The 27,337-nt window shown below is 39.2% G+C and overlaps 1 protein-coding gene across 1 annotated transcript in view; it reads left to right on the top strand.

The window, feature by feature from the left end:
• Window positions 1-26,874, top strand: part of NID1 (nidogen 1) — a gene marked incomplete at its 5' end in the record, with an annotated part of 42,763 nt that extends 15,889 nt beyond the window's left edge. The window contains 9 exons of the mRNA XM_084283412.1: window positions 3,934-4,056; window positions 11,349-11,573; window positions 12,186-12,358; window positions 14,328-14,454; window positions 19,384-19,555; window positions 20,683-20,840; window positions 22,224-22,347; window positions 23,537-23,649; window positions 25,215-26,874. Coding sequence (XP_084139538.1) covers window positions 3,934-4,056; window positions 11,349-11,573; window positions 12,186-12,358; window positions 14,328-14,454; window positions 19,384-19,555; window positions 20,683-20,840; window positions 22,224-22,347; window positions 23,537-23,649; window positions 25,215-25,336 — 1,337 coding nt within the window. The 3' untranslated portion in view covers window positions 25,337-26,874. The remainder of the gene's footprint in view (window positions 1-3,933; window positions 4,057-11,348; window positions 11,574-12,185; window positions 12,359-14,327; window positions 14,455-19,383; window positions 19,556-20,682; window positions 20,841-22,223; window positions 22,348-23,536; window positions 23,650-25,214) is intronic.
• Window positions 26,875-27,337: the final 463 nt, after the last annotated feature.

Genomic DNA, 27,337 nt, shown 5'->3' with positions numbered 1-27,337 from the left:
TCTTTCCATCTCATAAAAATTCCCCAATCAAAATGTTTCCAAATGGAAAATTTATGGAATGCTTCTGTCTTTTTTGTACTGTGACTTAGTTGTAGATTTTACATAGAACTAAAATTCCAATTTGTAAAAGAACAAATTGAAGTGAGCAGTTACTAATTTGTCTTTATTTCAGTGTCTCACTCTCAACATGAGGTACTGCTTTTTCTGCACCATGGCTGTAAATTATTTTCTATTGTCTTGCACCTTTTGCTTTTTTGGATTTGAAGTTTTGTTTCTTTGTTAAAGCTAATGGTCAATAATATTTTCTGTCTTTTTTTGGTCTCCATACCTGATATCAAGGGACAAACCATTGCATCTTAAAGAAAAACTACATGTTCTCTTATCATTGGTTGTGCTGATCCAAACTTCTCTAGGCAACTTGTTCCAGTGCCTCATGACCCTCATAGGAGAGAATTTCTTATTATTATCTAATCTAAATCTATCCTTTTTTAGTTTAAAACCATTACCCCTTGTCCTGTCACTACATTCCCTAACAGAGTTCCTCCCCAGTTTTCCTGCAGGTCCTCTTTAGGTACTGGAAGGCCGCTGTAAGGTCTCTCCAGAGCCTTCTCTTCTCCAGGCTGAAAAACCCCAACTCCCTCAGCCTATCCTTATTGTTTCAGCTGCTCCAGCCCTTTGATCTTCTTGGTCTCCTCTGGATTTGTTCTAATGCTTCCATGTCCTCCTTGTGCTGGGAGCCCCAGAGCTGAATGCAGGGCTCCATATGGGGTCTCGAGAGCAGAGCAGAGGGGGAGAATCACTTTCCTTGACCTGCTGGCCATGCTACTTTTGATGCAGCCCAGGATACAGTTGGCTTTCAGGGCTGCAAGCACACATTGCTGGCTCATGTCAAGGTTCTCATCAACCAACACCCCCAGGTCCTTCTTGTCAGGGCTGCTCTCAATCCGTTCTCTGCCAAGCCTGTATTTGTGTTTGGGATTGCCTGGGTCCAGATGCAGGACCTTGTGCTTGGCTGTGTTGAACTTTATGAGGTTCTCACAGGCACACTCTCAAGCCTGTCCAGGTCCCTTCCCTCCAGCATGCTGACTGCACCACACAGCTTGGTGTCATTGGCAAACTTGGTGAGGGTGCACTCTGTCCCACTGACCATGTCGTTGACAGAGAAACTAAACAATGCAAGTCCCCAAACCAATCCCCTGAGGAACAACACTGCTCATTACTGATCTCCACTTGCACATGGAGCTGTTGACCATAACTCTGAGTGCAGCCATCCAGCCAGTCACAAGCTCTATTTATTTGTTCAGTGGGAATTACCATTCCAGTCCACTCAGTGTACATGGAGCCTATCCTTTTCCTGCAGAACAGGTGGAAAAAAGTAACTTTCCACAACACAGGAAGGGATGGGGTCAGATATAGAAGTGCAGCTTTATATTCTTTCCATTATAATCACTGATACCCTATAGGCACCTTAACCTGAAATTGAATGTTCTTACCTCCAGCCATGTCCTTGCTGATTTCACTCTACCACTTTTCCATGAAGCTGATGTGTCACGCTTGTAACAAGTGCCAAGTGGCTCCTTACCCAGCTTGAAGGACTTCAGTGTGATCCCTTCCTTCAATTGAAAAACTTTGCACCCATAAGATCGAGGGGGGGAGGATGATCTGTTGTTTCCCAACAGAGTGAAAATAAATGCCATGGTAATCTTGTTCCCCTGTCTATGGGTTTACAGCCTGTGGACAACCTGAACCTCAGAAAAGGCAACAGCTACCCTCTTTGTAGCTGTGTGGCTTGCTCTGGGCTACCCACTCTGCCTCGGCTTTTCTGGAATAGCAGCTTTTTCATACCAGCTGTGTGACTCACTGAAAAGCTTAAGGAGAGTTGTATGTGAATCCTGTCCTATTTTCCCACCGAGGAATAGGAGGACTTAGGGACTCCCTAGAAATTCTAGCTCTAAAACTTAAGCATTTAAAATGCTTAATTCTAAAGAAATTACTTCATCAAGTAGAACAGATAGAAATTATTCTAACAATGGTGTCATCTCCTCCAGAGAAATGAAGAAAATGCCTGTTTTCAGATCTGGCTATGATGGCATATTTTTTTTTTTTTTTTTTTTTTCCCTGCTAGTACTGTGGTAGTTTCCATATGTGTTCTGCGATGAAAGGAGCACTGTAGAGTGTGGTGTTGGTCCCCTGTAAGTTCCTAGGAAGAATTGCATAAAGAAAGCCTTGGTGAACTCTGTTACAGCAGCTGGAAGTCTGTTCCTAGATGTGCACGCTGCAAACTTGTGTACTTCACATATATAAATGTATACAATATTTTTGTAGTATTTTGCCTCTTTATTTTTTTTTTAAATATCATGGTTTCTTTTCCTCTTCTTAGACATAAGAGAGCTGCTGAAACTCTGCCTTACCTGGAGTATATTTTGATAAGTGTTGTAGTGCATTCACAGTCACGGCTGCCAACGTTGAGAAAGCTGTGGAAAGCTGCAGGACTGGCCCCAGCTGCCCCAGTTGGTCAAAATCTCTCTAATAGTTGACAAATGTGTTTATCTCTCATTAAATGAGTCACGGCTCCTATCCGTAGCCAAGTGATGACAGCCCTGGGTCAATGCTAGGTTAGTGTTGCAGGATATCTAATAATTCCCAGCGCAGTGAACTGGCTACTCAGCTAACATGTGAGGTGCCTTTGTGAGATTCCTTACATTTCTTCAGCGAGGACTCCTGTTTATAAACAAAACTGGCATGGATTTTAGGATCTATGGCTGTGGTAGCCTTTCTCCCCTGCCGCCCATTAACAAGCATTTATGAGGTGCTAGAAGACACTATGTCACTTATGAAACATTAATAAGGTTTAACATCAGCGAAAGGGAAGGTCTTGGGGGGGGAAAACAACAACAGCCCCCAAAGCAAAACTCAGTTTCCTTGTCTCCTTTCTATTCTCTGTGCTTTCACAGCTGTTCTTCTCTCTCTACAAATGTATTACAAGCTTCAGCCTTGTGGAGGAAAATTCAAACATTCACTCTCTTGTACGTCTAACCTGCAGCTGTTGAATATGCCGTAAACCACTGTCAGACAGGCACGCATGGTTGCGACATTCCTCAGCGTGCTCAGTGTGTGTACACGGGTGGCTCTGCCTACATCTGCACGTGCCTCCCTGGCTTCTCTGGAGACGGGCGTGCCTGTGAGGGTGGGTAGCACCATTTGTTGTGTTTTCTTGCACTTCATTGCACAACTTGGCTGGTCACTGCAATCTCCTATAGTTACTTCTGATTTACAATAGGAAAGTTTGTAGCTTGAGTCCTGCAGGCAAGCACCAAAAGATCTTCTTCTTTTCTCCCTGCACTTCTGAATTCACTCTTCAATATTTGTACTGCAGGTAGTCTGAGATGAGGTAGCCGCAATTTTTGCAGCAGCTGCAGTTAGGAGATGAGATCCTCATCTGCTGGAGTTGTTTGAACTGTATTGGTTTATGTTACTAAGAGGGAATCACATAGTGCTGAGAATTCAGAGTCTGCGAAAATGTTATTCCATGCTTCATGTCAATTGGAGTGTAGTGGGAGAGCAGCCTTACCTAAAAACATATTGGAAACCTTGCTGGCCAAATCCTACCTCTTTTGCTTTGTTTTTTAGTCTTTTCCTTGAGAAACATGGAGAAAGAAACATATTTAATACTGTGTGAATTAACAGTGCCAATTCCCCATCAGAGTAGCATGGTAGAGGGATTTCCCGGAAGGCAAAATCTAAAATATATGCATGCTTTTTTTCCTCTTTGCATTTCTGTATTCTTCCAAAGGTCTGTAATTCTAGTTGTATGTCCTAAAATAGAAGCCTGAAACTAATAAGCCAGATTTGCACTTTAATTCCTCACTCTGACTTGTAAGCTACCTTTCATCATGAGGTGTGTTTATCTAAGACTGATATTTTATTTTACAGATACAGACGAATGTCAACAGGGCCGCTGTCATCCTGATGCTTTCTGCTACAACACTCCTGGGTCCTTCAGCTGCCAGTGTAAGGCAGGTTATCGTGGGGATGGTTTCCAGTGTGTATTAGGAGGTAAAATTTTACAGTTCTTGAAAGTTGGACTGGGAATATAATTGGGAAATTGGAGGTTATATGATCATTTGACTTCTCTATAGAACAAATTGTCTCACCGAGGACTTTGTTCTTTCTCAAGTTTCTCAAGTCTCTCAGGTTCTGAATTGCATCAAGTTTGTGCTGAAGTCTGTATCTTGACTATTATCACTTTTCTTGCTCAGTATCCTGTTTCAGGTTTTGTTTGTCTACCTCAAGCAATTCTCAGCCCAAAGCTGGTGCTATCTTTAGAAGTTGCCTTATGCGATGGTTTGACAACAGATTGACTTTGTTTTGCATACACAGTAGTCATCTATCATAAAACATGGAGCTGTTGGTAATGTAAATTCTTTGCAGCATTACAGGAGAAAAGTGAAGGATGAGATGAACGTATCTGCAATTCACTGAGATCTAGATGCCTACATTCAGAGTATAGCCAGTGAGAGTCCAGAAAGACTAACTCCAGTTTCAAACTCTTAAATGTTTCTGTACTTAGCCAGTTCTGTATTTAGCAGAAGGTTCTTTATCCTTCCACACTTCTGTTCTTGCATTGTGGTTTGGGTCTTGAAGTACATAACTCCTGATCTTGTAGGCATGCTAGAATGTATGTATTTAGTAAGGAACTGTAAAGCACAATGTAGCATTGTGAGAGTTGCTTTAATTCAAAAGCATGACAAAGCTCAGTGACAGTACTCATTTTTTGCACAATGTTGAGTGCTTTCATCCAGGAAATACATAAAGCCTACCATCTGAGTACACTTGAACCCACTTCCCTGCTTTTGAGATTGTTGGTGTTGGGATAAAGACCACCCTGCACCTCTGCATAGACTGAAACTCAAAATGTGCAGCCAAGAGTAAAAATGGCACGTAGCCAAAGGGGGAAAAGAAAAAAAAAAAAAAAAAAGCAGTATGACTGAGGAAGGAGAATCTGTCTTTATAAATCAGCTTCTGTACTGTGTCTTAATGATGTCCAAAGTATTTGATTCAAAGTTGTTGTGTTTTTTGTTTTTTTTTTAAACGATTGATGTGCTGCCTTAAAAGTGCTTGTCTGCATGACACAGTATCACTATCTGATGTGTTGCTGAAACTTATTTTCCTTTTGCTACTGTCTTCCCTAATTTGAAGTTCTGACACTTCTGCATGGTATGATGCTAATGCCTCTAAACAAAAAGGCAAAGGGTAACTTATATAGGAGAGACAAAAAAAATCACAAGGTGATTCCTGGTTTTAGATCATATTTGCATGGCTTCATCGTGCACTCAACAGAATGTGTTATGTCAAACTATCCGATGTTTGTAGACTTGCCTGTCATAGGTAAATTGTAGGAGGTTTTGCACAGTTTAATTCTGAAGCTCAAGCTTTTGCAACTGTACATGAGCTTTTCAATATTATTTTCAACGTACTTTTGATGCATGAATGCCCATACATATTTTTGTTGTAGTGCTAGATCAACGTAGAACTACTCTGTTTCTGACCTATGTTAAAACATTTAGCAACGAACTTGCTGATAAAAAACAGGATTTTTACTCCTAGAGGAGAAACTTGATGTGAGTAGCTTGAAGCAAATTCAAACCTTGGAGCTTCCAGTTCTTCAAGAACAATTGCAGAGGCAGAAATACTGTGTTCATGTCTGGCACATTCCCCTTTGTAGCTGAGGCCAGTAATTTTGGGTGGTGATGCCCTTGAACAAGCTGCCCGGAGAAGCTGTGGATGCCCCATCCCTTGAAGTACTCAAGGCCAGGCTGCATGGGGCTTTGGGCAACTTCATCTGGTGGGAGGTGTCCCTGCCCCTGGCAGGGGGGATGGAATTAGATGATCTTTAATGTCCCTTCCAACCCAAACCATTCTGTGATTCGGTAGGCTGTTACTTGAATTCAACCATTTAGCTCTACTACCAGGGCATATTTAATTTTTTCTGAGTGTACATGATAGCATACTTGTATTGTTGTTTTTTTGTTTATTTGTTTCGGGAAAAACACCTTTTCACAGTGTGTCTACTAAACTGCTAAGTAGAGTCTAGTATTTTTGTAGTAACTTGTTGTTATTACTCTTTATCCTGGATGCTTCTTGATTTTTCCCATACTCAACACAAATGTAGCTTGAATGGGGATGTCTCAAAGTCCTGGATTTAATGGTAACAAAAAAATGTTTTGGAGAGTATAGTTGTGTCTACTGTTCTAGTGGGTGGGGATCGGCCAGGTTTTGTTAATTGGTTAATATTGTTTTTATTTTTTAATGTGGTTTTGTACTACCAGTAGAAGACGTGCTTTAGAAACACTTGGATCAATTAGTTCTGTTCACAAAATTCTCTGAGCAGGAGTAAAAAACAAAAAACAAACAAACAAACAAAAAAAACCCCACAACCAACCAAAACAAACAAAAACAAGCAAAACAAAACAAAAAAAACACCCTCCCCCCAATTTTATAGATAAGTCTCATTTTTGCTGAACCCTGACTAAGGGACGGAGCATCTGTGTTGCCTTGCTGGCCGGTAGCAATGGCAGTGTTTGTAACAAAGTTAGCTACTCCTCCCTTCTTTGAAAGTTAATAGAACAATAGCTGCCCTTGGGATGTCATTTATTGCTAAAACTTTAGTGCTTTTAAAATGGGTATATCCAAATGCTAATCACTGCCAGTAGTTAGAACCAAAATACTTTCTGAAGCCTAGCAAAAAACAGCTTAGTTTACTTTAGTACCCAATTTGTAAAGTAAGTTGCTTCAGGATGGAGATTGCGGAAGAGAATCCATTGTATTCAGATGTTATTAGAGAGCTTTCCTTCCCTTTTTACCCACTAAGGTTTTGATCTTATTAGCCTCAGTCAAGTCACTGAAGTCTTTCCTGGTGATTAACAGCATGGAAAGTTTCATTCATCCAAATACGGTTCTTTTTCCTGTCCTTTTCTGAACAACGTGTACAATTGTTTGCTTTTATGGTGTCTTTATTATTATGTGGAACCTTACCACTGAGAACAGCACCTCTTGTAGCAAGCAGGCTTAACAAGTAAAATGGATTTGAGTTGCATGTGAGTGGATGTGGTAGGAGTAAACCAGCAGGTTAATGAAAGAGTTAATGATGCTGGAATGCCCCGCTGCTCACAGCTATTAAGAATGTCTGCACTTCATTATTTCCTCACGCTTCATTTTTCCATTTCAAAAACCAGATGTCTGAGTGTTTTTACCCCTGCAGACCCCAGACACTGTTTACTAAACAGACACAAGTCTAGATTATTGGACTGGGGGCCTGACCATTAAGAGACATTCAGTGGTCCTCTGCACACCATCTGTTTCACACGAGAAATGCACTTACAGGGCAGCACTGGAAGTGAAGGATTGCAATGCAAAGTGAATGGACAAAGGGAAGTGTGTTTTGTTTTTCCTCTTCCTTTTCTGGCAATGTCTGAGAACAGCAGTTAATAGTGCCAGCATAACTCTTTGTGATACGTGGGGAATAAAGTGATCCGCATGAGAAATAAACAAGTACTCTTTGGTTGCATACTGGTCACAGTTTTAAATCACTTTTCTGCCTTTAGCTTGTGAGTGAAAACCTGTATGAGTAGTTATATCAGATCTTGAAAAATTTCTGAATGCTAATTGAATTTAATATAGCATACCGGACTCCCTGCCAACCCCCCCCTACAGAGTGGAAGGGAAGAAGACCCATATGTCCCTGTTTCTCATCCTATTTTCTCAGCCTCCATCTTTTTTTGAAAAAGTCCATAAGTTATCTTCTGCAGTGCTGCTACGAGATCTTTCCTTTATAACCAAAAGAGACTTTGAATGTTTGCATATACCTTTTTTTTTTTTTTTGGCTTACGTTGGGAAAGTGTAGTCGCATGTTTTTCATATGGTCCACTTTCAGTATCTGTGCTATTTCCAGTTCATTTTTTCTAGTTCCATGGTATTCTTCAGTGACTTTTAAATTATGTGTTGCTAGTGGCAGTTGATAAAAACAACTGGAAAAAAATGCTGAAAACATTTAATTGTAGTTTTATTTTTCTGAGAAAGGGTATTCATTTACCTTGAATTCAGGATGTGCACCCTTTCATGTATCTAGTGTGACTTTTTGTGGTCCATGGAGCATCACTTCTTCAGCAGCCTTTCTTCTCTGTTCTGCACTACAGCTTCTCTCCTCAGAGCTCCCTTCTGTGCACTGCTTCAATTTTTCACTATCCATTCCAACTCTGGGTACCAGAGTTGGACCCACTATTCCTTGTATCATTTTATTAATCCCACGTAGAGTAATAACTTTGCTTCTCTATACCTGCATGGTGTTCCCTGTGTATATGCTGAATTCTTATTTATATACCCCATCACAACCCCAACAGGACTTAGCTCAGTGTTCAGGCTGAGTTGCTTATCTACTGTCAGCTTTCATGGGTTGTCATTTTCCAAGACAAGCCTCTCTATCTTTAGAGGATGATGTACGCAGCGTCTCCCAAGAAGAGTAACTTTCCATTTGACTGTGAACCCACTTGTTGATTTTACTGAGCTCCGTTGACCTAGTGAGGAGGTCACAGAACCTTGAAATAGGCATGCTTCATTTTCCAGCTGCTACAAACAGGTGTGGTAGTAGACGTAATGGCACAGTTTACAGCAGTTAAGCATTATTTGATCTTAGTTCTTAGTGAAGTTAAAGGAAATCTTCCTCCTGTAAGAGTCAAGAGACCAGAGAACTCTTCTAGTGTTAGTTGTTCTGGATCACTGAAGAGTCTTGACTAGATGAAATATTACTGTATGGATATTAAAGGAGGAGCTCTAAGGAAACTTCTCATGGAGGCTGGTGCACTGAAGGAAAGGAAACTTACTAGCCCTGTCTGTGTCTGAAAGCTGGCTTACAAAGTACCCCTTGTATGACCAAAATATGTGCCAATTCTTGCTGTATGTTTTGTCTGACTTGTGTTGTTAGGTTGACAAAGCATTATTTACTCTGTGACTCTCATCTTTCAGACTGCAATATAGCTAGCCTCATTTCAGACAGTTAATTAACACAACTTAAAGCTTGCAAAATTAAGCCATCTTCTGTTTTTTAAGCACTCTGAAATGTATGACTGAGTAAGCATTATGAGTAGATTATTCCAACCAGCTGGCACGTCTGGATTTTTAGAAAGAATAAATAATATACTCTGCCTTCTAGAAACAGGGTTCTGATTTTGGAAACTAATTTGGTTGACTAATCTCTTTTCTTTGGTGGAGCTAATTGCATAACCAAGGCATTTGTGAGATTGGTTTTGATCATTCCAATATGAACACGCTTCAAAGCTTCCATCAGTATTCCTGCATAAAGTCTGTAGATTGAAATGTGAGCATTGTTTTGAAATTTGAGCAGGCATTGGTATTTCATGTTCCCAATAACTTCAGTATATTTTGTGTGTAACAGTTGGGTCCAAGCTGGGAGCACATATGGTCCTTTGTATAGTTTATATTTGTTAGCTCCTTTTCATAAAGTTAATCTAGTCTGCTAATTTTTAAAAAATAATAATCTGTTTGAGTTTCTCTAATTCTGGGAGTTTGGGACAGGAAGGAAAACTGACCAGCTTCTACATTAGCTTTTGTATCCCACTGAGGAGGAACTCCTGGTGTCTCAAAGGATGGCACGAATGAGTTGCAGAACAGAAGCAGGGAGGGTCAGTTTACCAATACCCTGTATTCCCCCTGCTTTCTCTCAGGAATGGTGCATGTAATTAGATTAAAAATAATAATAATAATAATGTTGTGACAAAAGTATCATACTGGAATCAACATTTCTTTTACCTGCATGGTATTTTGAGTTCTATAAACAACATTTGAGATAATGGAGTTTTTCTTTCAGTGTTTGATTTTGTAGGTTGACTCAAGGCCCTTCACCACCCACACTAAAGCTGAGGCCAAATATTTTATTTGCTTGGACTGAGCTGTTCTCCAGACATTTGTATTGCTTTAATTGTGTCCAGGTGCATGAAACTCCTCCAAAGCTTTTGCTTGCATAACTGGTTATAATAATTTAAAAAATATTCCCCCCCTTTATTTTTTGATATTTGTGTGACTGTTACACCATGATAGTCGGTAGGCACATGGGATTAGATTCTAGGTCAGCTGTGCTAGGTTTTGGCTGTCCACCAGGCAATGTAAAAACGAGAGTGTAATATTCAACCTCTTCATCAGACAGACTGTGGTAAGTATTTCTAGCTGTCTGTAGAAATCACTGACAGCAGGAAGATACTCCCCAGAATTACAAGTCTTTCCCATTGTGCAGGACTCCTTTATGAGTCTCAAGTGTAAGGTAAAAGTGACCCAGATTTCATTGTGCAGAGAAGGAAAAATGTTATTTTTATGGCATTCTCTTAATTTCACTATGCTGTTTCATATTTGAAAGGATATGTTGATCTAGATGACATTCCCTATTGCATGACAGATAATACCAAGGAGATGTATTTTTCAGTACAGACTGCTTAGTAAACTTGAAAACAAAAGAAATGTATCCCTTTATCTCCTGATAAACTGGAAAGTTAGTAGTCTTCTGTAACCTCTGTAGCAATACACAAGCATTTGGTGTGGCCACTGCATATTACGTTTATCTGTATGCATGTATGTATGTATGCATAGTATTCCTGTTTTCAGTATAGCCTCACTTCCGTGCTTTACCAGGCACTGGGCAAACTGTTCCTGCAGTTCCTCACTTAGGTCTAAAATATCAAATGAGGGCTCAAACGCGATGCCTCAGCTTTAAAAACCTATTATGCATCAGAGCAAAGAGTTGACTTGCTTCCTAGGCTCCATAGAGAACTCAACATCTGCCTTGTGTCCTAATTTTCTTTGGTGCCTCTGAGGGGAAACTCAACTTTTAGCATTACCAAAAAAAAAAACTTTACCCACTGTATGGTCTGGCTAATTGCTCACATTTTAAGGCCCACGGGTGTTTGCCAAACAAGTAGACCTTGGGGGGCCCCAAGTCAAACAGAATGTTCTTGCTAATGCGCTGCTAGGAAAAAAACAGAAGCTGGAGAACATTGTCTGTGACCTTTCAATGTAGGAAGCTGCAGGGGAGCTCCTTGTTCTGTTTTAAATTACACAGTGAAAGATATCTGAAATGATGTGAAGTTAAGGCAAATGTGTTAAATTTACATAGGACAGACTCTCTGAAGGTGCACTGAAGGTATATGCCTTTAAAGTTTGTAATAATGTTCCTCCAGTGGTGAGAATACTCATGTTATAAGCCGTCAATGCATAGTAACTGTTAGTGGAACAGAGTTATTAGTTAAAACAGAAATATTCACCAGTCTGTTTTCTCTCCACAGGAGTGGAAAAGACCAGATGTCAGCATGAGCAAGAAGTAGCTCTTGCAAGCGGAGGCGCCTACTTCCAAAGAGAGATGAGAGTGGCTCAGTTTGTTCCTCAGTGTGACGAGCATGGCAATTACCTGCCCACTCAGTGCCATTCCAGCACTGGATATTGCTGGTGTGTGGACAGGGATGGAAATGAGATTGATGGCACCAGGAGTGGCCCAGGAGTTCAACCGCCATGTAAGTGGCTGAAGCACTTGTCTTTTGTGTCTCTCTCTGCTGAAGTGCACAGTCTCCAAATATGGGGCCCCTGAGATATAGCACTGACTTGGAGCATTGCAGACTTCTGTTGTCCCAGCCCTTTGACAACTCCAGTATATGCTTTTCCTTCAGCCAGGGCATCTGGACAACTGTGGTGAGCCTCTGATTAAGAAGATGGTTTTCTGACTTTTTTTTGTGCCTTGAAACTGTGAGAGGCCTCTCTATAGTTTCTACCCTCAGGGAGCTGTGGCAGCTCTGGGTGTGTGGTAACTGGCTGTTGTTTCAGGAAATGAAAGATGTTCTTTCTTACATCTTCCTCACTTCAACTGCAAAATAAGATTTTGAACATTTGATGGAACAAGCAATTACAGAGTTGAACATGAAATGACCTTTTATGTCAATTGCTCCTTCTCTGTCAGCCAAAGGAAAAAAATGAGAAGCTCTCTGCATCTGATTATAGTTATTAGTGTCTACTTATAGGGCTGTTTCCTTCTAAGAAGCCTGGCTGTAATTGTATCTGAAAATAACAAGAGGCCTTGTTATGCTGTACAAGCTCATTTTTTCCCATCTGCTTCTTTCTCTATCAACAAGGTCTGAGCACAGCTGCTCCCCCTATTGTTATTGGGCCCTCTGTTCGACCAGACACGATACCTCTGCCTCCAGGAACACACTTGCTCTTCGCCCAAAGTGGGAAAATTGAGCATGTTCCACTAGAGGGAAACAACATGAAGAAAAATGGTGCAAAAGCACTCTTGCATATTCCAGTAAGTAACCTACTATAAAATTCCACGTGTCTTGGAAGAGCTGCAGCAAAGATCAAAGGGATTGTTTGTCTTTTATGTCATTTGATAATTGAAGTTCCAAATTCAGTTTTTATTCTTCATTAGAATTACAGTATCGTCTCACTTTGCCACTGAAAATCCATGACCTGACTACTCAGAAAAAATGAGCTATAGAAAAAAATATTTGCCTTTAAAGAATAGATCATAAGATAAAAATGTAATATTTGTGATCTTATATGTTTCCAACAGCTCATGATATAAACACTCCTACCCTTACACTTTCATTGGCTTTCTATTCATTTCTGGCTGTGGTATAAAAATGCAGATCTACAAAAGCAGTATATGGAGTTTTCCTCTTACTCCCTCAAAATTTTGTCATAAGTCTTAATCTCTTCATGTTCTCAGCATTCTTGGCTACAGATACATAATTTTTTTTTTCTTGTTTCCTTTTCCATGTGCAGCCCCAGTGGGTGGTAAATCCTTTTCCCACACTTCTTACTACTGTCTTGAGAATCATTTTTCCTTGAAAATGAATCCCTGATGTTGAGAATGCATCTTTTCCATCACCTGTGACATGCACAAACTCTTTCCACTTCCAATTTCATCACATTAATTTATTTTGCCTGAAGCCTGGGATTTCTATTTTCATTCTAGTATTAGTGTATTTATAAATGATAACAACACCAGGTAGCATGCTGGCCTGATAGATGAGATACTGACTAAATTACCCAGATTCAGTTAAGTACACAGTACCACAAACTCTGCTGTGATGTAACGGCAAAATCAAGCTTTTGTCACTTGTCCACAGCACTGTTGCAGCAATGCTTTAAAGAAAATACTGTGGGTAGTTAAGCTGATATAGAGAAACAATTCTGAATCCTTGTCAGCTAGTCTTGTTACTTACTTGGTCTGGCTTAAATGGTGTAATTAGAACCATCATCAGGAAAGAGCTTCCAAAAGACAAGATGTAACTATTCATTAAAACTTCAATTAAACACTCGATTTCTGCATGCGGTATTGTCTTTGTTTTGTGCTATCTCAGTATTTGGGAAGTGACAGTGTGGAGACATTTAGACTATTTAGTACCCTACAGTAATATTGTAGGCTCAAAAATATGTCCATCTCTGTTCTAATGCATGTTTTTGGACCATCTTTGTAAGAAGTTGCTGATCCTTTTCATTTTCCATCCAATGAATGAGAGTCTTAAGTCTTCTTTAATAAAAAAGAAATCAACTCAGAAATCCATACAAAATTAGTGTGTTATCCAGAAAATGCCATTCATTTGTTTGGAGAAGAGTTTCCACTCTAAACTCAAACTTCAGCCCTACCTTTTCCTGCCCAGAAAATTGCTTCCTTGTCCCTGAGCATATTTATTCTAACAGAGTGATTGATTTATAGAGTTTTTCATTCAACTATTTTTTATTTTAAGAACTCACTTTGCTATAACTTTATACCAATTAATGCTTTGTAAGTAAATGCTAAAATGGAGCCATTGTGCATGGATTAATGAATATACAGAACAGCAGTCAGATTTGATAAAGTCATTGTTCTGTCCTTGAAGGGAAAGGATGAGAGGGGAAAAAAGCAGATGAGGAATAACAAAGTAAGATATTATCATGAATTTTCTTCTGCATATCCATTTAAAGAAATTACTGAAGTAAGACCAACAGGTCAGTATTAATATCTACAGTGCTTCATTGGAGTAAGAGAACAGTGAATGGTGACTGCTAGTTAGAAGGAACTTGAAACTAAAAGTATTATTCTAAGTTACACTATGATGACTACCCATACTGTCCTTTTTTTTTTTTTTTGCCTGTCTTCCCCATCTCTCACCTCTTTCCAAGAATTTTTTTTTTTTAGGCTTGAGACTTTGACCTGTTGGCAAATACTTTTGTTGTCGTTGTTTGTTTTGTTTAGCATAAGCTGACCTAATTTTCATGTTGACCAACAGGACAAAGTTATTATTGGAGTTGCTTATGATTGCATGGACAAGATGGTTTATTGGACAGACATCAGTGGCCCTTCAATCAGCAGAGCTAGCCTTCATGGTGGGGAGCCAACAACCATCATCAAAACAGGTAACAGGACTAACTTCTTTGTCTTGCTACCTCCTAGTAACGGTATTAGAGACACGAGTTTAATAATCTATAATTCGCAGTTGTTGCCTGAGCTGTAGCATCACAAGTGAGTGCTATTTTGATAAACAATAACCAGAAAGCCTGGCTAATGTAAAAAAAATAAATAAATAAAATCCATTTCCTGTGCAGTAGCACTTCATTGCCGTTTCACTATTGAGATAAGTGAGAAGTCTGATCTCCTTATATAAACTAAGTTTAAGCCCAAAAGTGCAGAAGAGCAGGCTGGAACATATGGGTAGACTAAGCTCTGATTGCTGTAAATAGAGACATTATTCATGCTTACAATGATGCAATGCCTACAACATGTAAATACATGAAGGAAAAAGCATAAATAAACATGATGTTAACAGTTGATTTAGGGTTTTGCTGGTTTTAACGTAGGGTAGTCATGCCTTACATAACCATGAAAGCTTTTCAACAGTCAGTGGTTGTGCAAATAAAGGTGATTCAGTAAGTATAATGTAGCTGGATTTTCAAAATGCTTTGTGAGGTTCTTTGCAAAGGACCTACCAATAGGCTTGTTCGGAGAACAGAGGGATGGTTCTCTGCTGGACTGACAGCTTCTTGTTGACTGAGCAAAAGACAGTAACAAGGGTAGCAGTAAATGGCTGGTGCTTACAATGGAATTGAGTTATCATTAAAACCTAGGGCATGTGCTGGGGCCAATCCCTGTTGTTTAATGCATTTGTGATTTGAAATGGAGAATGATGGATTGTCAGCTTTCTGTTGAATGAATGCAATCAAAACTAAAGCCTACTAAAGAGTTGCAGAAAGATTTCATAATAATTTGGTATGTTCACATTGAATACTATCTGTGGGTATCACTCTGATTTCGTTCTGGCGAGCAAGGTAGGTAATATTTTGGCTGTCTGAGATTTGAATTTGTATAGGAATTTTCTCTCCTTCACTCTGCCTGTCACCTGTCTGTTGTGCTGGGGAGTAATGGGTGGGCAGGGAGGCTGAAGAGGAGAACCCCTGCTCTCTGTTCCCGGGCTTGGAGATTGAACAGCTGAAAGGTGGCTAGAAACTGTTTCAGCTGCGAGTTTTCTTGTCTTCCAGTTAAGTTGTGAAGTAAGAATGAGTAAAATTAGTCTCATTCAGTTCTCACCCTTGGAGTTGCTCAGGGCTTTAAGAATTGGACTAGAGAGTAATGTGGGGTTGGTGCTTTTACAGCTTATGTCCTGTTATTGTATTTTTCCCTCAGGTCTCTGTTGCTCAATGCAGTTTGTTTGTTTTCATTAGAAATGCAAGCCTGACCATCTACAATACAAAAACTTTTCTTAAAAGAAAAGGGTTAAGGGAAAGGACAGGTTTGGGGAATCATACACACACACACCAAAAAAAAAACCAAACAAAACAAAAAACAGCAAAAATAGCTAGCAGCACTATTTGCATGCACATATCCTCAGAATTGTAGAACACCTGTAAAGTCAAGTCACTGGAGGAGGTGGCCCTTGCTTTTGATTCTTTTTACCTGTTGTCACTAAAACTTAGGAAATTGACTTAGCAAAATGGTCAAGCAGTTTTAAAGCTTCACAATAATCTTGCTTTGGTTTTCTTTATCTGTTTAAGTATCTCTATCTGGAGTATGTGCTTCAGAATAGCCAGTTTGCTGGGGCTCCATTCAGGCCCTCAGGGGCAGTGGAGAGGGGGGAGCAGCTAGGATCTTCCCATTGCTCTGGGAAGGGATAAAGGAGGGCTTAAAGCTATCCCTAACCACAGTAGCAACTATGGTATTTCTGTATAACTTGGTGGCTGAGGTATTTTTAGGACTTCTTTTTCATCCCAACACGTTCAATCTAAATGGGATTTTAATCCATAGTGCAAGCATGTGCTTGTATAAATACAGATTCAGTGGGGCAAGGATTTCCAAATTCCACTGTTCAAATATTTCCTCAGATTCTGTACTCTTAAAAAGTGAGGGAAATTGCTATTGATTAAGATTTTGTATAGATATAAATTGGTCTATCTAATGAGAGAGTGTGTGCATGCATTGAAAGTCTTGCAGTGTATACAATATTTTAGCAACATTTGCGAAGATTGAGTTGAAAATCTTACTAAGTAATTCAAAGTGCTTACAACATGATGCCATGTGGAAACTTCATTTTTTTAAATCTGCTACAAATAATATTGTGTGTGTAAAGACATCTCGTGATTTCTGTTGTCCTGTTGTCCCCATAGGATGTGTGTGGCATTCCTGAAGAGATGTTGAACACTGCTGCTCTTTACTTTCTGTGTGAAATGTTAACTGCATCAGAACAATATAAGGCTGAATATTCAGTATTTCAGTATCTCTATGCTATCCAAAACTCAAACTTTAAAATTTCAGGAAATGGGAAAAATGCGTCTCTCTCAGAAAACTCATGAGTCTTGTCATAAACTATTTTTTTGTTTTGTTTTGATATTTGTCTTTTTCCTCAGGAGAGCTACAGCTGCTTGCTGCGTTCTTCTGTTCATGTGTATTTTTGTGGAATGCACTTTTATTTTTTTTATTTTTTTAAGTTCTTGCAATCCAAGTGGAGTTGCTTTGCAGAAACATGTTTTATTGTGACACTCCATCCAGTTCTCATCTATTCCTGCAGCTGTATAGCCTTTGGAGGCTTTCTGAGCTCTGCAGCTGTGTAGGCAGGTCAGGAAATAGAGCTTCCCTCTTTGTAGTAATTGCCTAAATTTTATCAGCTGTATGTGTCTGTCTGTTTCCCAGGGGTAGAGCCTGTGACTGTATCAGGCCTGATGACAATAGTGCAGGAACATATTTGTGCCTCTTGAAAGACTATATCTTAATTAATCTTTTCCAGCTCTTCAGCAATGAACATACATCCAAAATGATGTGTTCAGACTAAGTTTAATCCACCCTGGTGAGAGAGGAGAGGCTGTTTAGTCTGCTGTGTAACTTAATTCACAGAAAAGTTGCATTTCTGTCTGGAGTTCTGGACCAAATGCCTTTTTTCCAGTAAGGCAGTTTGTGTTGGGATCTGTTTATTTCATGGCTATCAGCAAGTAAACCTGAGCATTAATAGAAGGCTAACTTGCCACATACCCTCATTCCAGTACATTCAAATGATGTGTGGATCTGCATTTGAAAAAAAAAATTGACAGATGGCTGGTATGAAGGGCCACTGCCTATTCTGGGGAGTGATCATGTGCAATTCTTTATTTCTTTTGGAACTGAAATTGGACTAAAATTGATTTGTACCTGTCTTTGGCTTCACTACATCCTGTACAACCTGCCTACTCTTTTTCAGTGAACCTTGAAGAGTATAAAGCTGCTTTTCAACAGTGGCCGAATTAAACCTCCAAGTGCCATGTATTTATTCTCCATCCTTCAAGTGGGTTAGAAATTACTAATGCTAAAGGAGTAGGTCATTATCTGTTATTTCCTGTTGCTTTTGGAACAACTAACTGTCCAAGAAAATCTGTGCACATACAGTTCTGAAACATGTTCCAAAAAGGGTTGCTGTGTAAAAAAAACAAAGAACTGGATCTGAATTCCATCAGTTAGCTAATATTATCTCTAGTCCTTTGAGCTTGGTTATCTCTGTGTATTGTTTTGGCTACACTTTGTATGAAATCTAGTTCTCAGAGGAGTGCTACATATGCCAGTATCAAAGAAGGGGGAATATTAAAAGTTATAAAAATCTATTCCAGATCCTGACTTGCTAAGGAGAGGGTAGAGTAAGTTGTATTCTAGCCCAGTGTAATGTAAGACACGAAGCATAAGTGAGTCTTAACAATTCAGGTTATCTGTGCTGTAACCCTGCCTGAAATCCATGGCTTTTATAAAGGAGGTGCTCACAAGAAGGGAAACATGGGCCAGGGGAGGCTTGGGGGAAAAGCTATCAAGCTGGGAATTCCCTCTCTCTGCTTTAATGCAAGTCAAACTGCTTTACTTGTTCGTATGTAATGGGAAAGCCAAAGCCCAAAGGTGCAAGGATGGGAAAGGAAGCACCAACGCTCGGAGAGTGAAGGGGACCTTGCTGGAGGTGGGAAGGAAGGTATTTGAGAAGGCAGGAATCTACTGTGAAAGGTGTAGAGCTCTAGGTTGTAGAATGTTTCTGTTTACTGCTTATCAATGGTCTTGCTTGTTTGGTCAAACCATTTGCTTCATAAGGCCTCACTAATGCAAATACTCTTTTCTTGCCCACCTAACAGCCCTCAAGTCTTGGTATAGAGCTTGTTGTTCCCCTGCACAGGAGGCTAAGGTGTTAAACCTGACCAGTAAAACACCACTGGGTGTTGAAACTCTACTGTTCTGAAGAGAAGGCTGACTGGCAAGACTGTTAATGTCAGACTGCAGTTTCTTCTAGCTAGCACTTGGGCACCGTGGCGCTAATCAGAGGGGTGTGCAGCTCTCATGGTGTAACCTAGCTGCATTAGCTGTTGTATTAACCTAGTAAATCAACACTCAGAGTGCAAGAAATGAAGAGCTGGGGAAGCTGCTGCCTAGCTGTTATGCTATTTTGCCATGCCTGCACCAAGGAGGCACTGCAGTGCCCCAGCCACTGAAGATCAATTGCAGTTCAGGGCAACGTTCTTAAAAATCCATGTCCAGTAGTAACATAAGTCATCTTTGTTGTGTTTATTGGCACTGCATTTGCTGTCTTTCTCTGATTACAGATTGATCTTTTATTTATACATCAGACACATCTCCAAGGGCTCTGTGTTTATGAAAGTTCTGTGTATTTAAACTTCATAAGGCAAAATTCATATTCCTCTTCCAACTGATGTGAAGTGGCTTTTGTTGGACCACAGCCAGAAAACTGAAAGAAAACTTCTCTGTTAGGAGCTGAGAATGCTTATGAGGCCAATGCTGTATATTGGTACAAAATATAATGTCTAGTCTTGATTTTTTTTTCTGTTGTCTTGCAGACTTGGGAAGTCCTGAGGGGATAGCTGTAGATCATCTGGGTCGCAACATCTTCTGGACTGACTCTCAACTGGACAGAATAGAAGTGGCTAGGCTGGATGGGCGCCAGCGTCGCATCCTTTTTGACACTGGCCTGGTGAACCCCAGAGCAATTGTTGTGGATCCTGTGAGAGGGTATGGATGCCTTTTCTAAATATACATGCAAAGCTTGGTTTTATAGAATAGATTTATGCATTTATGTATTTAACAGTAGTGTATGCTCTGTGTCCATGTATTAGGTGGTCTGTAGACAATAATAGGACTATAGTTTCTTAAAATAACAAACAAAAATGGAACAACCTGCTTGTGTCCTGTGTAGTAGGCTTGAAATAAACTTCTAAAATGCCCACTAGGTAATGCCGTGATACTTTGAGAGATTTGTCCAATACATGTTAAAATCAACATTTCCTATATGTCACATAATTGTGGGATGAGAACATCTGTGCATGTGCATCAAGTGACAGAGAGTAAGGAAAAAGAAACACACTTCATAGTGTGAAGGAAGAGGAGAGGCACAAGCATAATGAGACTGAGGGGGGACCTGTTCCATGCAGAAACCTCCTGACAGCATGGGGCTCTGGGATCTGGCTTATGTCTCAAAGCAGATTTTGTGGGTGGGTTTAGGGGTTAAAAAAAAGCAAAGGTGCTTGCCTTGAGGGACCCTGTAAATTTTCAGATTTAGAAAGCACATTCAAGGAAAAAAAAATCACTGATACTTTATTATTAGTGATCAGTGGTTAACGATTTTTTAACGACCTTCTCTGGGGTTCTCCCCTGACCATAGTCTGCTATGATCACTTCCATTGCATACCGCTTGGTGTGCTGACAAGAAAAATGTAATTCTGAATGAATTCCACGGATGTGTGCCAAATGCTGCTGCTGTTTAACTTGAGCAGGCATGACGGCTGGTGAGCAGCAGTGGTAGGGATGTATAGTTTGACCAGTCCACAGAACTGTTTCAGTAGAGGTGGTTTTGCCTGGTATCTTGCATGTATTTTATTGCACACATTGTTTAGGTAAACAATATAGAAAAAACATTTCGCCGTGTGTGTTTCTGTCTTTGTTTTTAATGGAAGTATAACATTTGATATATCTTCACTGTTCTTCTGTTGCTTCTATATCCAAAGGCAGTGTGGTCCTTCCTATGGATTTAACTAATGGGGATGATGGTGTTACTTCAGTGTTCTTACTGTTTTCCTTGATTACAACAATCCTTTGAGATCAGTCACTGTCTTAATTTTTGCCTTTTTCTTTCTCTTAAGAAACTTGTACTGGACTGACTGGAACAGAGAAGCTCCTAAAATTGAAACCTCATACATGGATGGCACAAACAGAAGAATTCTTGTTAAGGATGATCTGGGGTTACCAAACGGGCTCACATTTGATCCTTATTCCTCAATGCTGTGTTGGGTAGATGCAGGTAAATAGGTGTTGAAATCTATCTTCGTAATAGTAGTATAATAACTAATCCTGAAAAGATGCCCAGCCAATTAATGCTTATAGCTCTTTAGGAAAAGTCTTAAATTTCATACCTTGCTTTTTGGCTTTAATAATCTCGCTTTATTTGTTCGTATGACCACTGAGTTCACATTAGAGACTGTGTAAGCTGGAAGATTTAAATTCTGAACAGATTTTCCAGGGATGCAGCAGGTTTATATCTGTATGCCTTGCATGTAGCTTTATGTTTAGATAGTATTTAGGCCTTTGGGGAAGTTTTGGTTTCAGAGATAATAGTTTAAGACCAGAAAAGAACACTGATCTGTCTAATCTACAGAACATTATTTTGGCGTTATTGTTCTAAGCCCTGTAACCTGTTGTAAGGTAAAGTCTGGCTTATATTTGACTGAAGCAAGCCTTGAAAAAGCAATTCATACTGTATTTAGAGATCAAGAGATGAAATTCTGTCATTGACACATTGCTGGTTTCCTGCCAGTGTCTTAACTGTTCAAAAAAAAAAAAAGCATACTTCTAATCCTCATTTCAACTGTTCTTTTTTTGCCATCCTGATGTCTTTGCCACAGTAGATTCTGCCAGCGATCTCTTCCTATGGATGTCCTTTTATACTTCAAGTCACCTTTCAAGTTACTGATAAATTAAAAAGATCAAGCTCTCTCTTTCACTGTAAGAGACTTTCTCCAGCCTTCATATGTTTCTCCTTTTTCTGTATTTCTTTTTTCCTGTCTCCTTCTTTTGATTTCAGATTAGTCTCTTATCCCCTTTTCTCTTAAACACCCGTAGTGGGTTTCAAAATTAAGTTCTCTAGCCATGTTTCCAAGGTGCGTAGTAGACTTAGAGCTAGACCTTAAAACACCCTATTTGCATTGATAAGTTGGATGTTCCTCCTGCAGTACTTTCTTTGTGGCCCAACCCATCAAGCTTTTTGGGAACATGTTTACCAAACTGTACTTGAAAAATGCCTTCTAGAGGAGGTGGAACCTGACTAGTGGCTGAAGGATCCCTCCAGAATGGAGGAGACCTTCTGTCAGCTTCTACCCCAGCCTGAGTATGCTGGTTTCAGTACCAAGGGTTTCAACATGTGAGCAAAGCCGTAGCTGCACTGGATGTTTGTGTTTCAGTAAGTTAGGTGCTGTGCTAATTACATTAACACTAGGGTACTTTGCCATCCAGTCTTTGGCACGTGTGGAGATCTGGCATGGGAAAGGCTTTGACTAAGCAGCAGACCGAAAGACTTCCAGGAAGTTTTATTCTGTTTGTGCTTGCATGCTTACACTTAGCCTTTATCCCCTCTGAGAGCTCTCTTGGTCTTGTTTTTGAATAAACTAAATTGTTTCACTATATGCAGGTACAAAGAGACTGGAATGCATGAACCCTAATCAGTTTGGTCGACGAAAGATTGTTGAAGGAATTCAGTATCCTTTCAGTGTTACAAGCTATGGGAAGAATTTATACTACACGGACTGGCGCAGGTATGTTATCTACTAAAGGAATTATGGAATGCTTTATTTTGTTCTCCTGTCTCATAGGAACTGAAGTATTTACTGCATTTTTCACGTGTGACCTCTCACACATTTTTCTTTTTTCCTCCTGGCAATAGCTGTTGCAGGGCGGAGTGAATCTGCAGAGTTGACCTATTGATGTTGCCAGTTAACTGGGTTTTCTTTTTTCAGCACATTGGTTTGTCCTCTAAGAAAATGCTTTTAGAACTGAACATTTTTGGGAAAGGAGTGGGAGTTAACATGTTTTCCTTATGGCTGTACTTGCAGCATTGTAGAGGGCAGAAATTATTCACTCAAGGTCTTCTATGCTCAATGTTATCTGACTGTTCAACCAGAAATAAGAAGGCACTTTTACTGTCTTGGTGGCACACTCTTTGTTGCAAGTGAACTAAAACATTGAAATATGATTGAGATTTTATAGTTTATATATTTAAAATACATGTACTGGATGTTTTTCTGGAAATATATAGTATTTTCATTTGATGTAAATAGTTACTTGGACTTAACTGCAAACTTCTATATAACTGAGTCTGTTAATTGCAGCAAAAAGAGCTATTAATGTGCTTAATTATTTCCAAGCTGGAACCTAATAGCTGGCAAATGCTATTCTGGATATATGGATATATATATATATATATATATATGGATATATATATATATATATATATATATGGATATATATGTATTCTGGATATCTCATATGGATATATGAGAAACTGTGTTGCAGTTCTGTCAGCTGAGTGCACTTTTGTTTCTAGGAAAAAAAGAAATTACTTAGGACCGGCTGTATTCCTTTCAGATAAAATGCTTCACCTGAAACACAGTATTGTCCGTAATTATTGTGTGTAGTATCTATGTAGTCTATGTCACAGAAGATATCAGAGGGGCAGAATATGTAATGTGTCAAAACTACTAGCAGATGTGCCCCTGTGTTGGAAGTACCTCCAATAATAGTAAGCTGGCTCCTTGCTGCTAAATCTTTTTGCTGCCTAGCATGAGGGCTATATATATACTTGAGTTGTCCATGGAAAGTTAAGGTCTTGGTGGAATTTTATTCTGGCATCACTTCCTACTAGTCAAAATGAGGCACTTCCAGATTTTTCCTTTTTTGTTTTGTTTTTCCCTGTACTTATACATTCATTTCTCTTGTATGTGGCAGGGATGCTGTTGTAGCAGTGGATCGCATGGTTTCGACAGAAAATGATAACTTCCAGCCTCACAAGCGCTCCCGCCTCTATGGAATCACCACAGCCTTTGCTCAGTGCCCAGGAGGTAATTCACATTTTTTTTCCAGCTGTGCAGCACCTTAGCCTGTAAACGAGCTTAGTAGCAGCTCTCACGGAAAGGCTTCCAACTGATATAGATGGTTATTTAAATCTAGTTATTGCTTAGATTTGTGTCTTCTGAGTTACTGAAAATCACATATGTATGTGTTTTTATAGAAGCAGTTATTGTGGTTGCCATATCAAACCAGAATAGGGAGAGAAGGGGCCTGTTCTTTCCTGTATGGAAGGACAGGTGTATGATCAAAATGAAAATCTGATATGGCAAAAGCTGCTATCTTGTCATCATCGAAATTGAATGCTATATTTGTACTTAGAGCTTATTTACTTTAACAAAACAAAACAACTTTGAACTATAGAATATAAACTTTGAACTATAGAAATATCATGGTCTTTCGTCCTTAAGAAGATTGGTAATTTTAAAATGAGACTGTTCAGAAAACAGCAGGTGGTAGAGTGGGTGGGACTGGTCTTTCTGTACTGTTGAATGTTAAGTTTTTTCAGCTACTCTATTGAAAATGCCCTTGTGAAGCGTAGAAGAGAAGTTGATAACCTTGAAATAACAATTTGTTCTTTGGGAAGCAATACCACAGTTCAGTTATGTTCTTCTTATCAAATCACAGTTAGGAGATGAGTTTACCTTTTATTATTATGATGTGGCTAGAATTACAGGAGGTGTGGTATTTTAATTTCAGGCCTAAAAAAAACCTTGAGATAGTTTCTACTCAAGTTACTCAACATGTATAGAAAAAAATGTAACTTAATTGCATCCATGGTTCAGAGCATTAAAAATGCATATGAATATCATAACTAAGAAACCAGTTATTTTATTACTAGTTAATACTATTAATTATGTGGTTGACTAATTATTAGCTATTGGTTAATTATTAACAAGTTAATAGTTCCATAGTAATAGGCACTGTGTAGCAAAATAACACTGTGTGCACTAACTAAGTGCATATAATGGTAGTAACCTTGGTGGCATCACTTCTGTCTCATCAGTCTATTTCAAGTGCTTTTCCTCCTTCTTTGACTGATACCTTTGTCCTCAAAATCCACTCCGTGTAGATCTTTCGTTTTACCCTCAACATTAATGCATTCCTCCCCATACCCCCAATATTATTTTGTTTTCATAAATCATTCCTCAATGTTTTTGTACTGGGTGCTCTCCAGGAGTGATATCCTGTGGCCTTTTAGATTTGGTCTTCATGTGTTGCGTTTCCCCTGTTTCTTCGCTCATCCTCTCTTCATTCTAATGTCTGTGATCACTCAGCCAATTTATGAAGTACGTTTCAGAAACAGGCTATTTTTTTCATGTTGCCTCTCCTGCTCTGTCCTTATATCTGAACCTTTATTTGAGGGGAATATCAGAAGCAAACACAGGGGATATGATGAATTCCATCTCCCCAAAGCATAGTTTTGTTTCACTCTGTCTTGTTCTGACTTGTTTTCCAGTGCAGTCACAAAATCTACACTTTCTCTGTACATGTGTTTTGGATTTTTTGTGTGTTTGTTAATGCTGTTCTTCAACATTTTACGTCTCTTCTCTTTCAGGACACAATTACTGCTCAGTGAATAATGGTGGTTGTACTCACCTCTGCCTGGCTACCCCAGGAGGCCGTACTTGCCGCTGCCCTGACAACACAGTTGGAGTGGATTGTATAGAAAGAAACTGAGCATTAAAACAAGCTTTCTAGTGGCAGGCACTTTTTGGAAATGTGCTGTAAAAAATTTAGTTCTATAAATACAATCAGGCCCTAAAGATAAATGCTGCATGCTGTTGACAGCAAGCAACAATGTACGTACGCAGACACACACAGGCAATGACTGTTTTGTAGCAGTTAGGCAAGACAGAGCTAGTCAGCTTGGGTCCAGCTCAATCTTATTCCCTGTAATTCTACCTTCGTGCTTTTAAATTTAAATGTGGGTGCCCTAGTTGCACCTGTGCTGGGCTAGGAGGAAGTGTGCCTTGAGAAAATTGAAGTACTGAATATAGAATGGAGGGTGGTGTGATTCTGAGACTGGGTTGTACCTTGAAGCATGCAGAGGTTATCTGCACAGTGGTATGGTGTGCTTAGCCCTTCACATACATGACTGGGCTCTATCTTTAGCAGAGAAGCAGCCAGGGGTCCCAAGGATGAATAGATGTGGGTGGGAACACCCAGTAATAGCACAGATTTAATGCCTAACTCCATTCATTCCCACTACTAGTCTTTACACTTTCAAAACTTGAATCTAAATTTTTGATTCTTGTGTTACAGAAATACTTTATCCACATGCTGCAAGGGTAGTTCTCACTAACCTCATGATCCCTTTCCACAGCATGTGATTCTTGATAGTCAGCACTGCTCAGTGGATGTATTTGAAGTTTTTGCTGGATTTTGAGAGATTTATTTTAATTCTGTCTGATGTGGATTCTGGAGTAGTTTCCTAAAATCCACTAAACAAACTTTAGACATAGATCTTGATTTATGATAGTTCATCAAAGAATGGATGTTGATTCATTTGGAGGTGTTTGTTTTTCTTAAAGAGAGAAAGTCATATATGTTTCCTGAGAAGTTTAAAAATAATGTTTTTATGTTTGAGTCTATAAGCCTGAGAATGATCTTAGAGCTTCTTCGTAGCTATCCTTCTTCTTAAGCAAATCACATCATGCCTTGTCATAGGCGATGTGAAACATGAAAGTTAAAAATCTGGTTTCCAGAAAGGTCAGTTGTGTCTTAGTGCTCAAAAGACAAAAAGCTATGTCCCGTTTGTGTGCCAGTGTTCAGTAACAGCAAAAAGGTATGTTGAAAGTCTAAGGAAAATTGTAGCATGTTTTCAACATCACAAATGAGTTTGGAGATGAGAGGCAAAATCAAAATCCATATTCTTAATGTCAAAGTAGCAGTACAAAGCTAAGAGTGAAGCGTATCTTCTACAGTTTGTGTTGGGAAGGAAGCTTATGTGCAAGCCTACTTCTATCAGCACACATTTCACAATAATGTTGTGATCTGAGCAGTAAGCTATTAACACCCCTGTTTCCTCACTCCTTCAGACACTACAGTTAAGCTTCCTAGAGAGCCACAGTCTTAACTGTGGCATCTTCCTCTTTAATTGTATATTTATCATAAAATAGCAATGTAAACATTTTAAAGATTTTTTGTATAACTTTTTATAACTTTTAATTCATTTTACTCATACACTTAATCAGGAATGTCTTACTGTAAATATCAAAAATGTGTTGAAATGAAGGTGCTTGATAATTCTTTCTCCAGAATTGTTCACATATCTGGTGAAATATTAAAGTTTACACTCTGTACAGCTATCTACAGTACAGTCAATAAAAATGTTTGGTTTTTTAATTTTCTGTTTTAAAAAAAAAAGTCCTCCCTGCAGAAGGAATATGATACGTGGTGTCTCAAATCTCTTTTCCTATAGATTGTTGATGATGCAACCGTATAGGGGAGAAAGTGCTGTTGGGAATTTTTGTATTTTAAAGCCAGTAGGATACTTTTAGTGCTCTCGCATTAGTTTTGCATAAAAGAACATACAATTTCCTCTGTTTTGTGACTTGGATGACACACATGTTTTACTGGTTGTTATCTTTGTTGGGTAAACATAAGTTGAACACAATTCAGTTACACCATATGTCACTCTTCTGTATTAGTGGAAATACAGGGCAGGGAGTAGAGAAA

The sequence above is a fragment of the Netta rufina genome (genome assembly GCF_964035555.1).
Source record: "Netta rufina genome assembly, chromosome: 3".
NCBI lineage: Eukaryota > Metazoa > Chordata > Aves > Anseriformes > Anatidae > Netta > Netta rufina.
The sequence above is the reverse complement of the archived record's forward strand: the minus strand, read 5'-3'. Positions and strand labels throughout refer to the sequence as shown.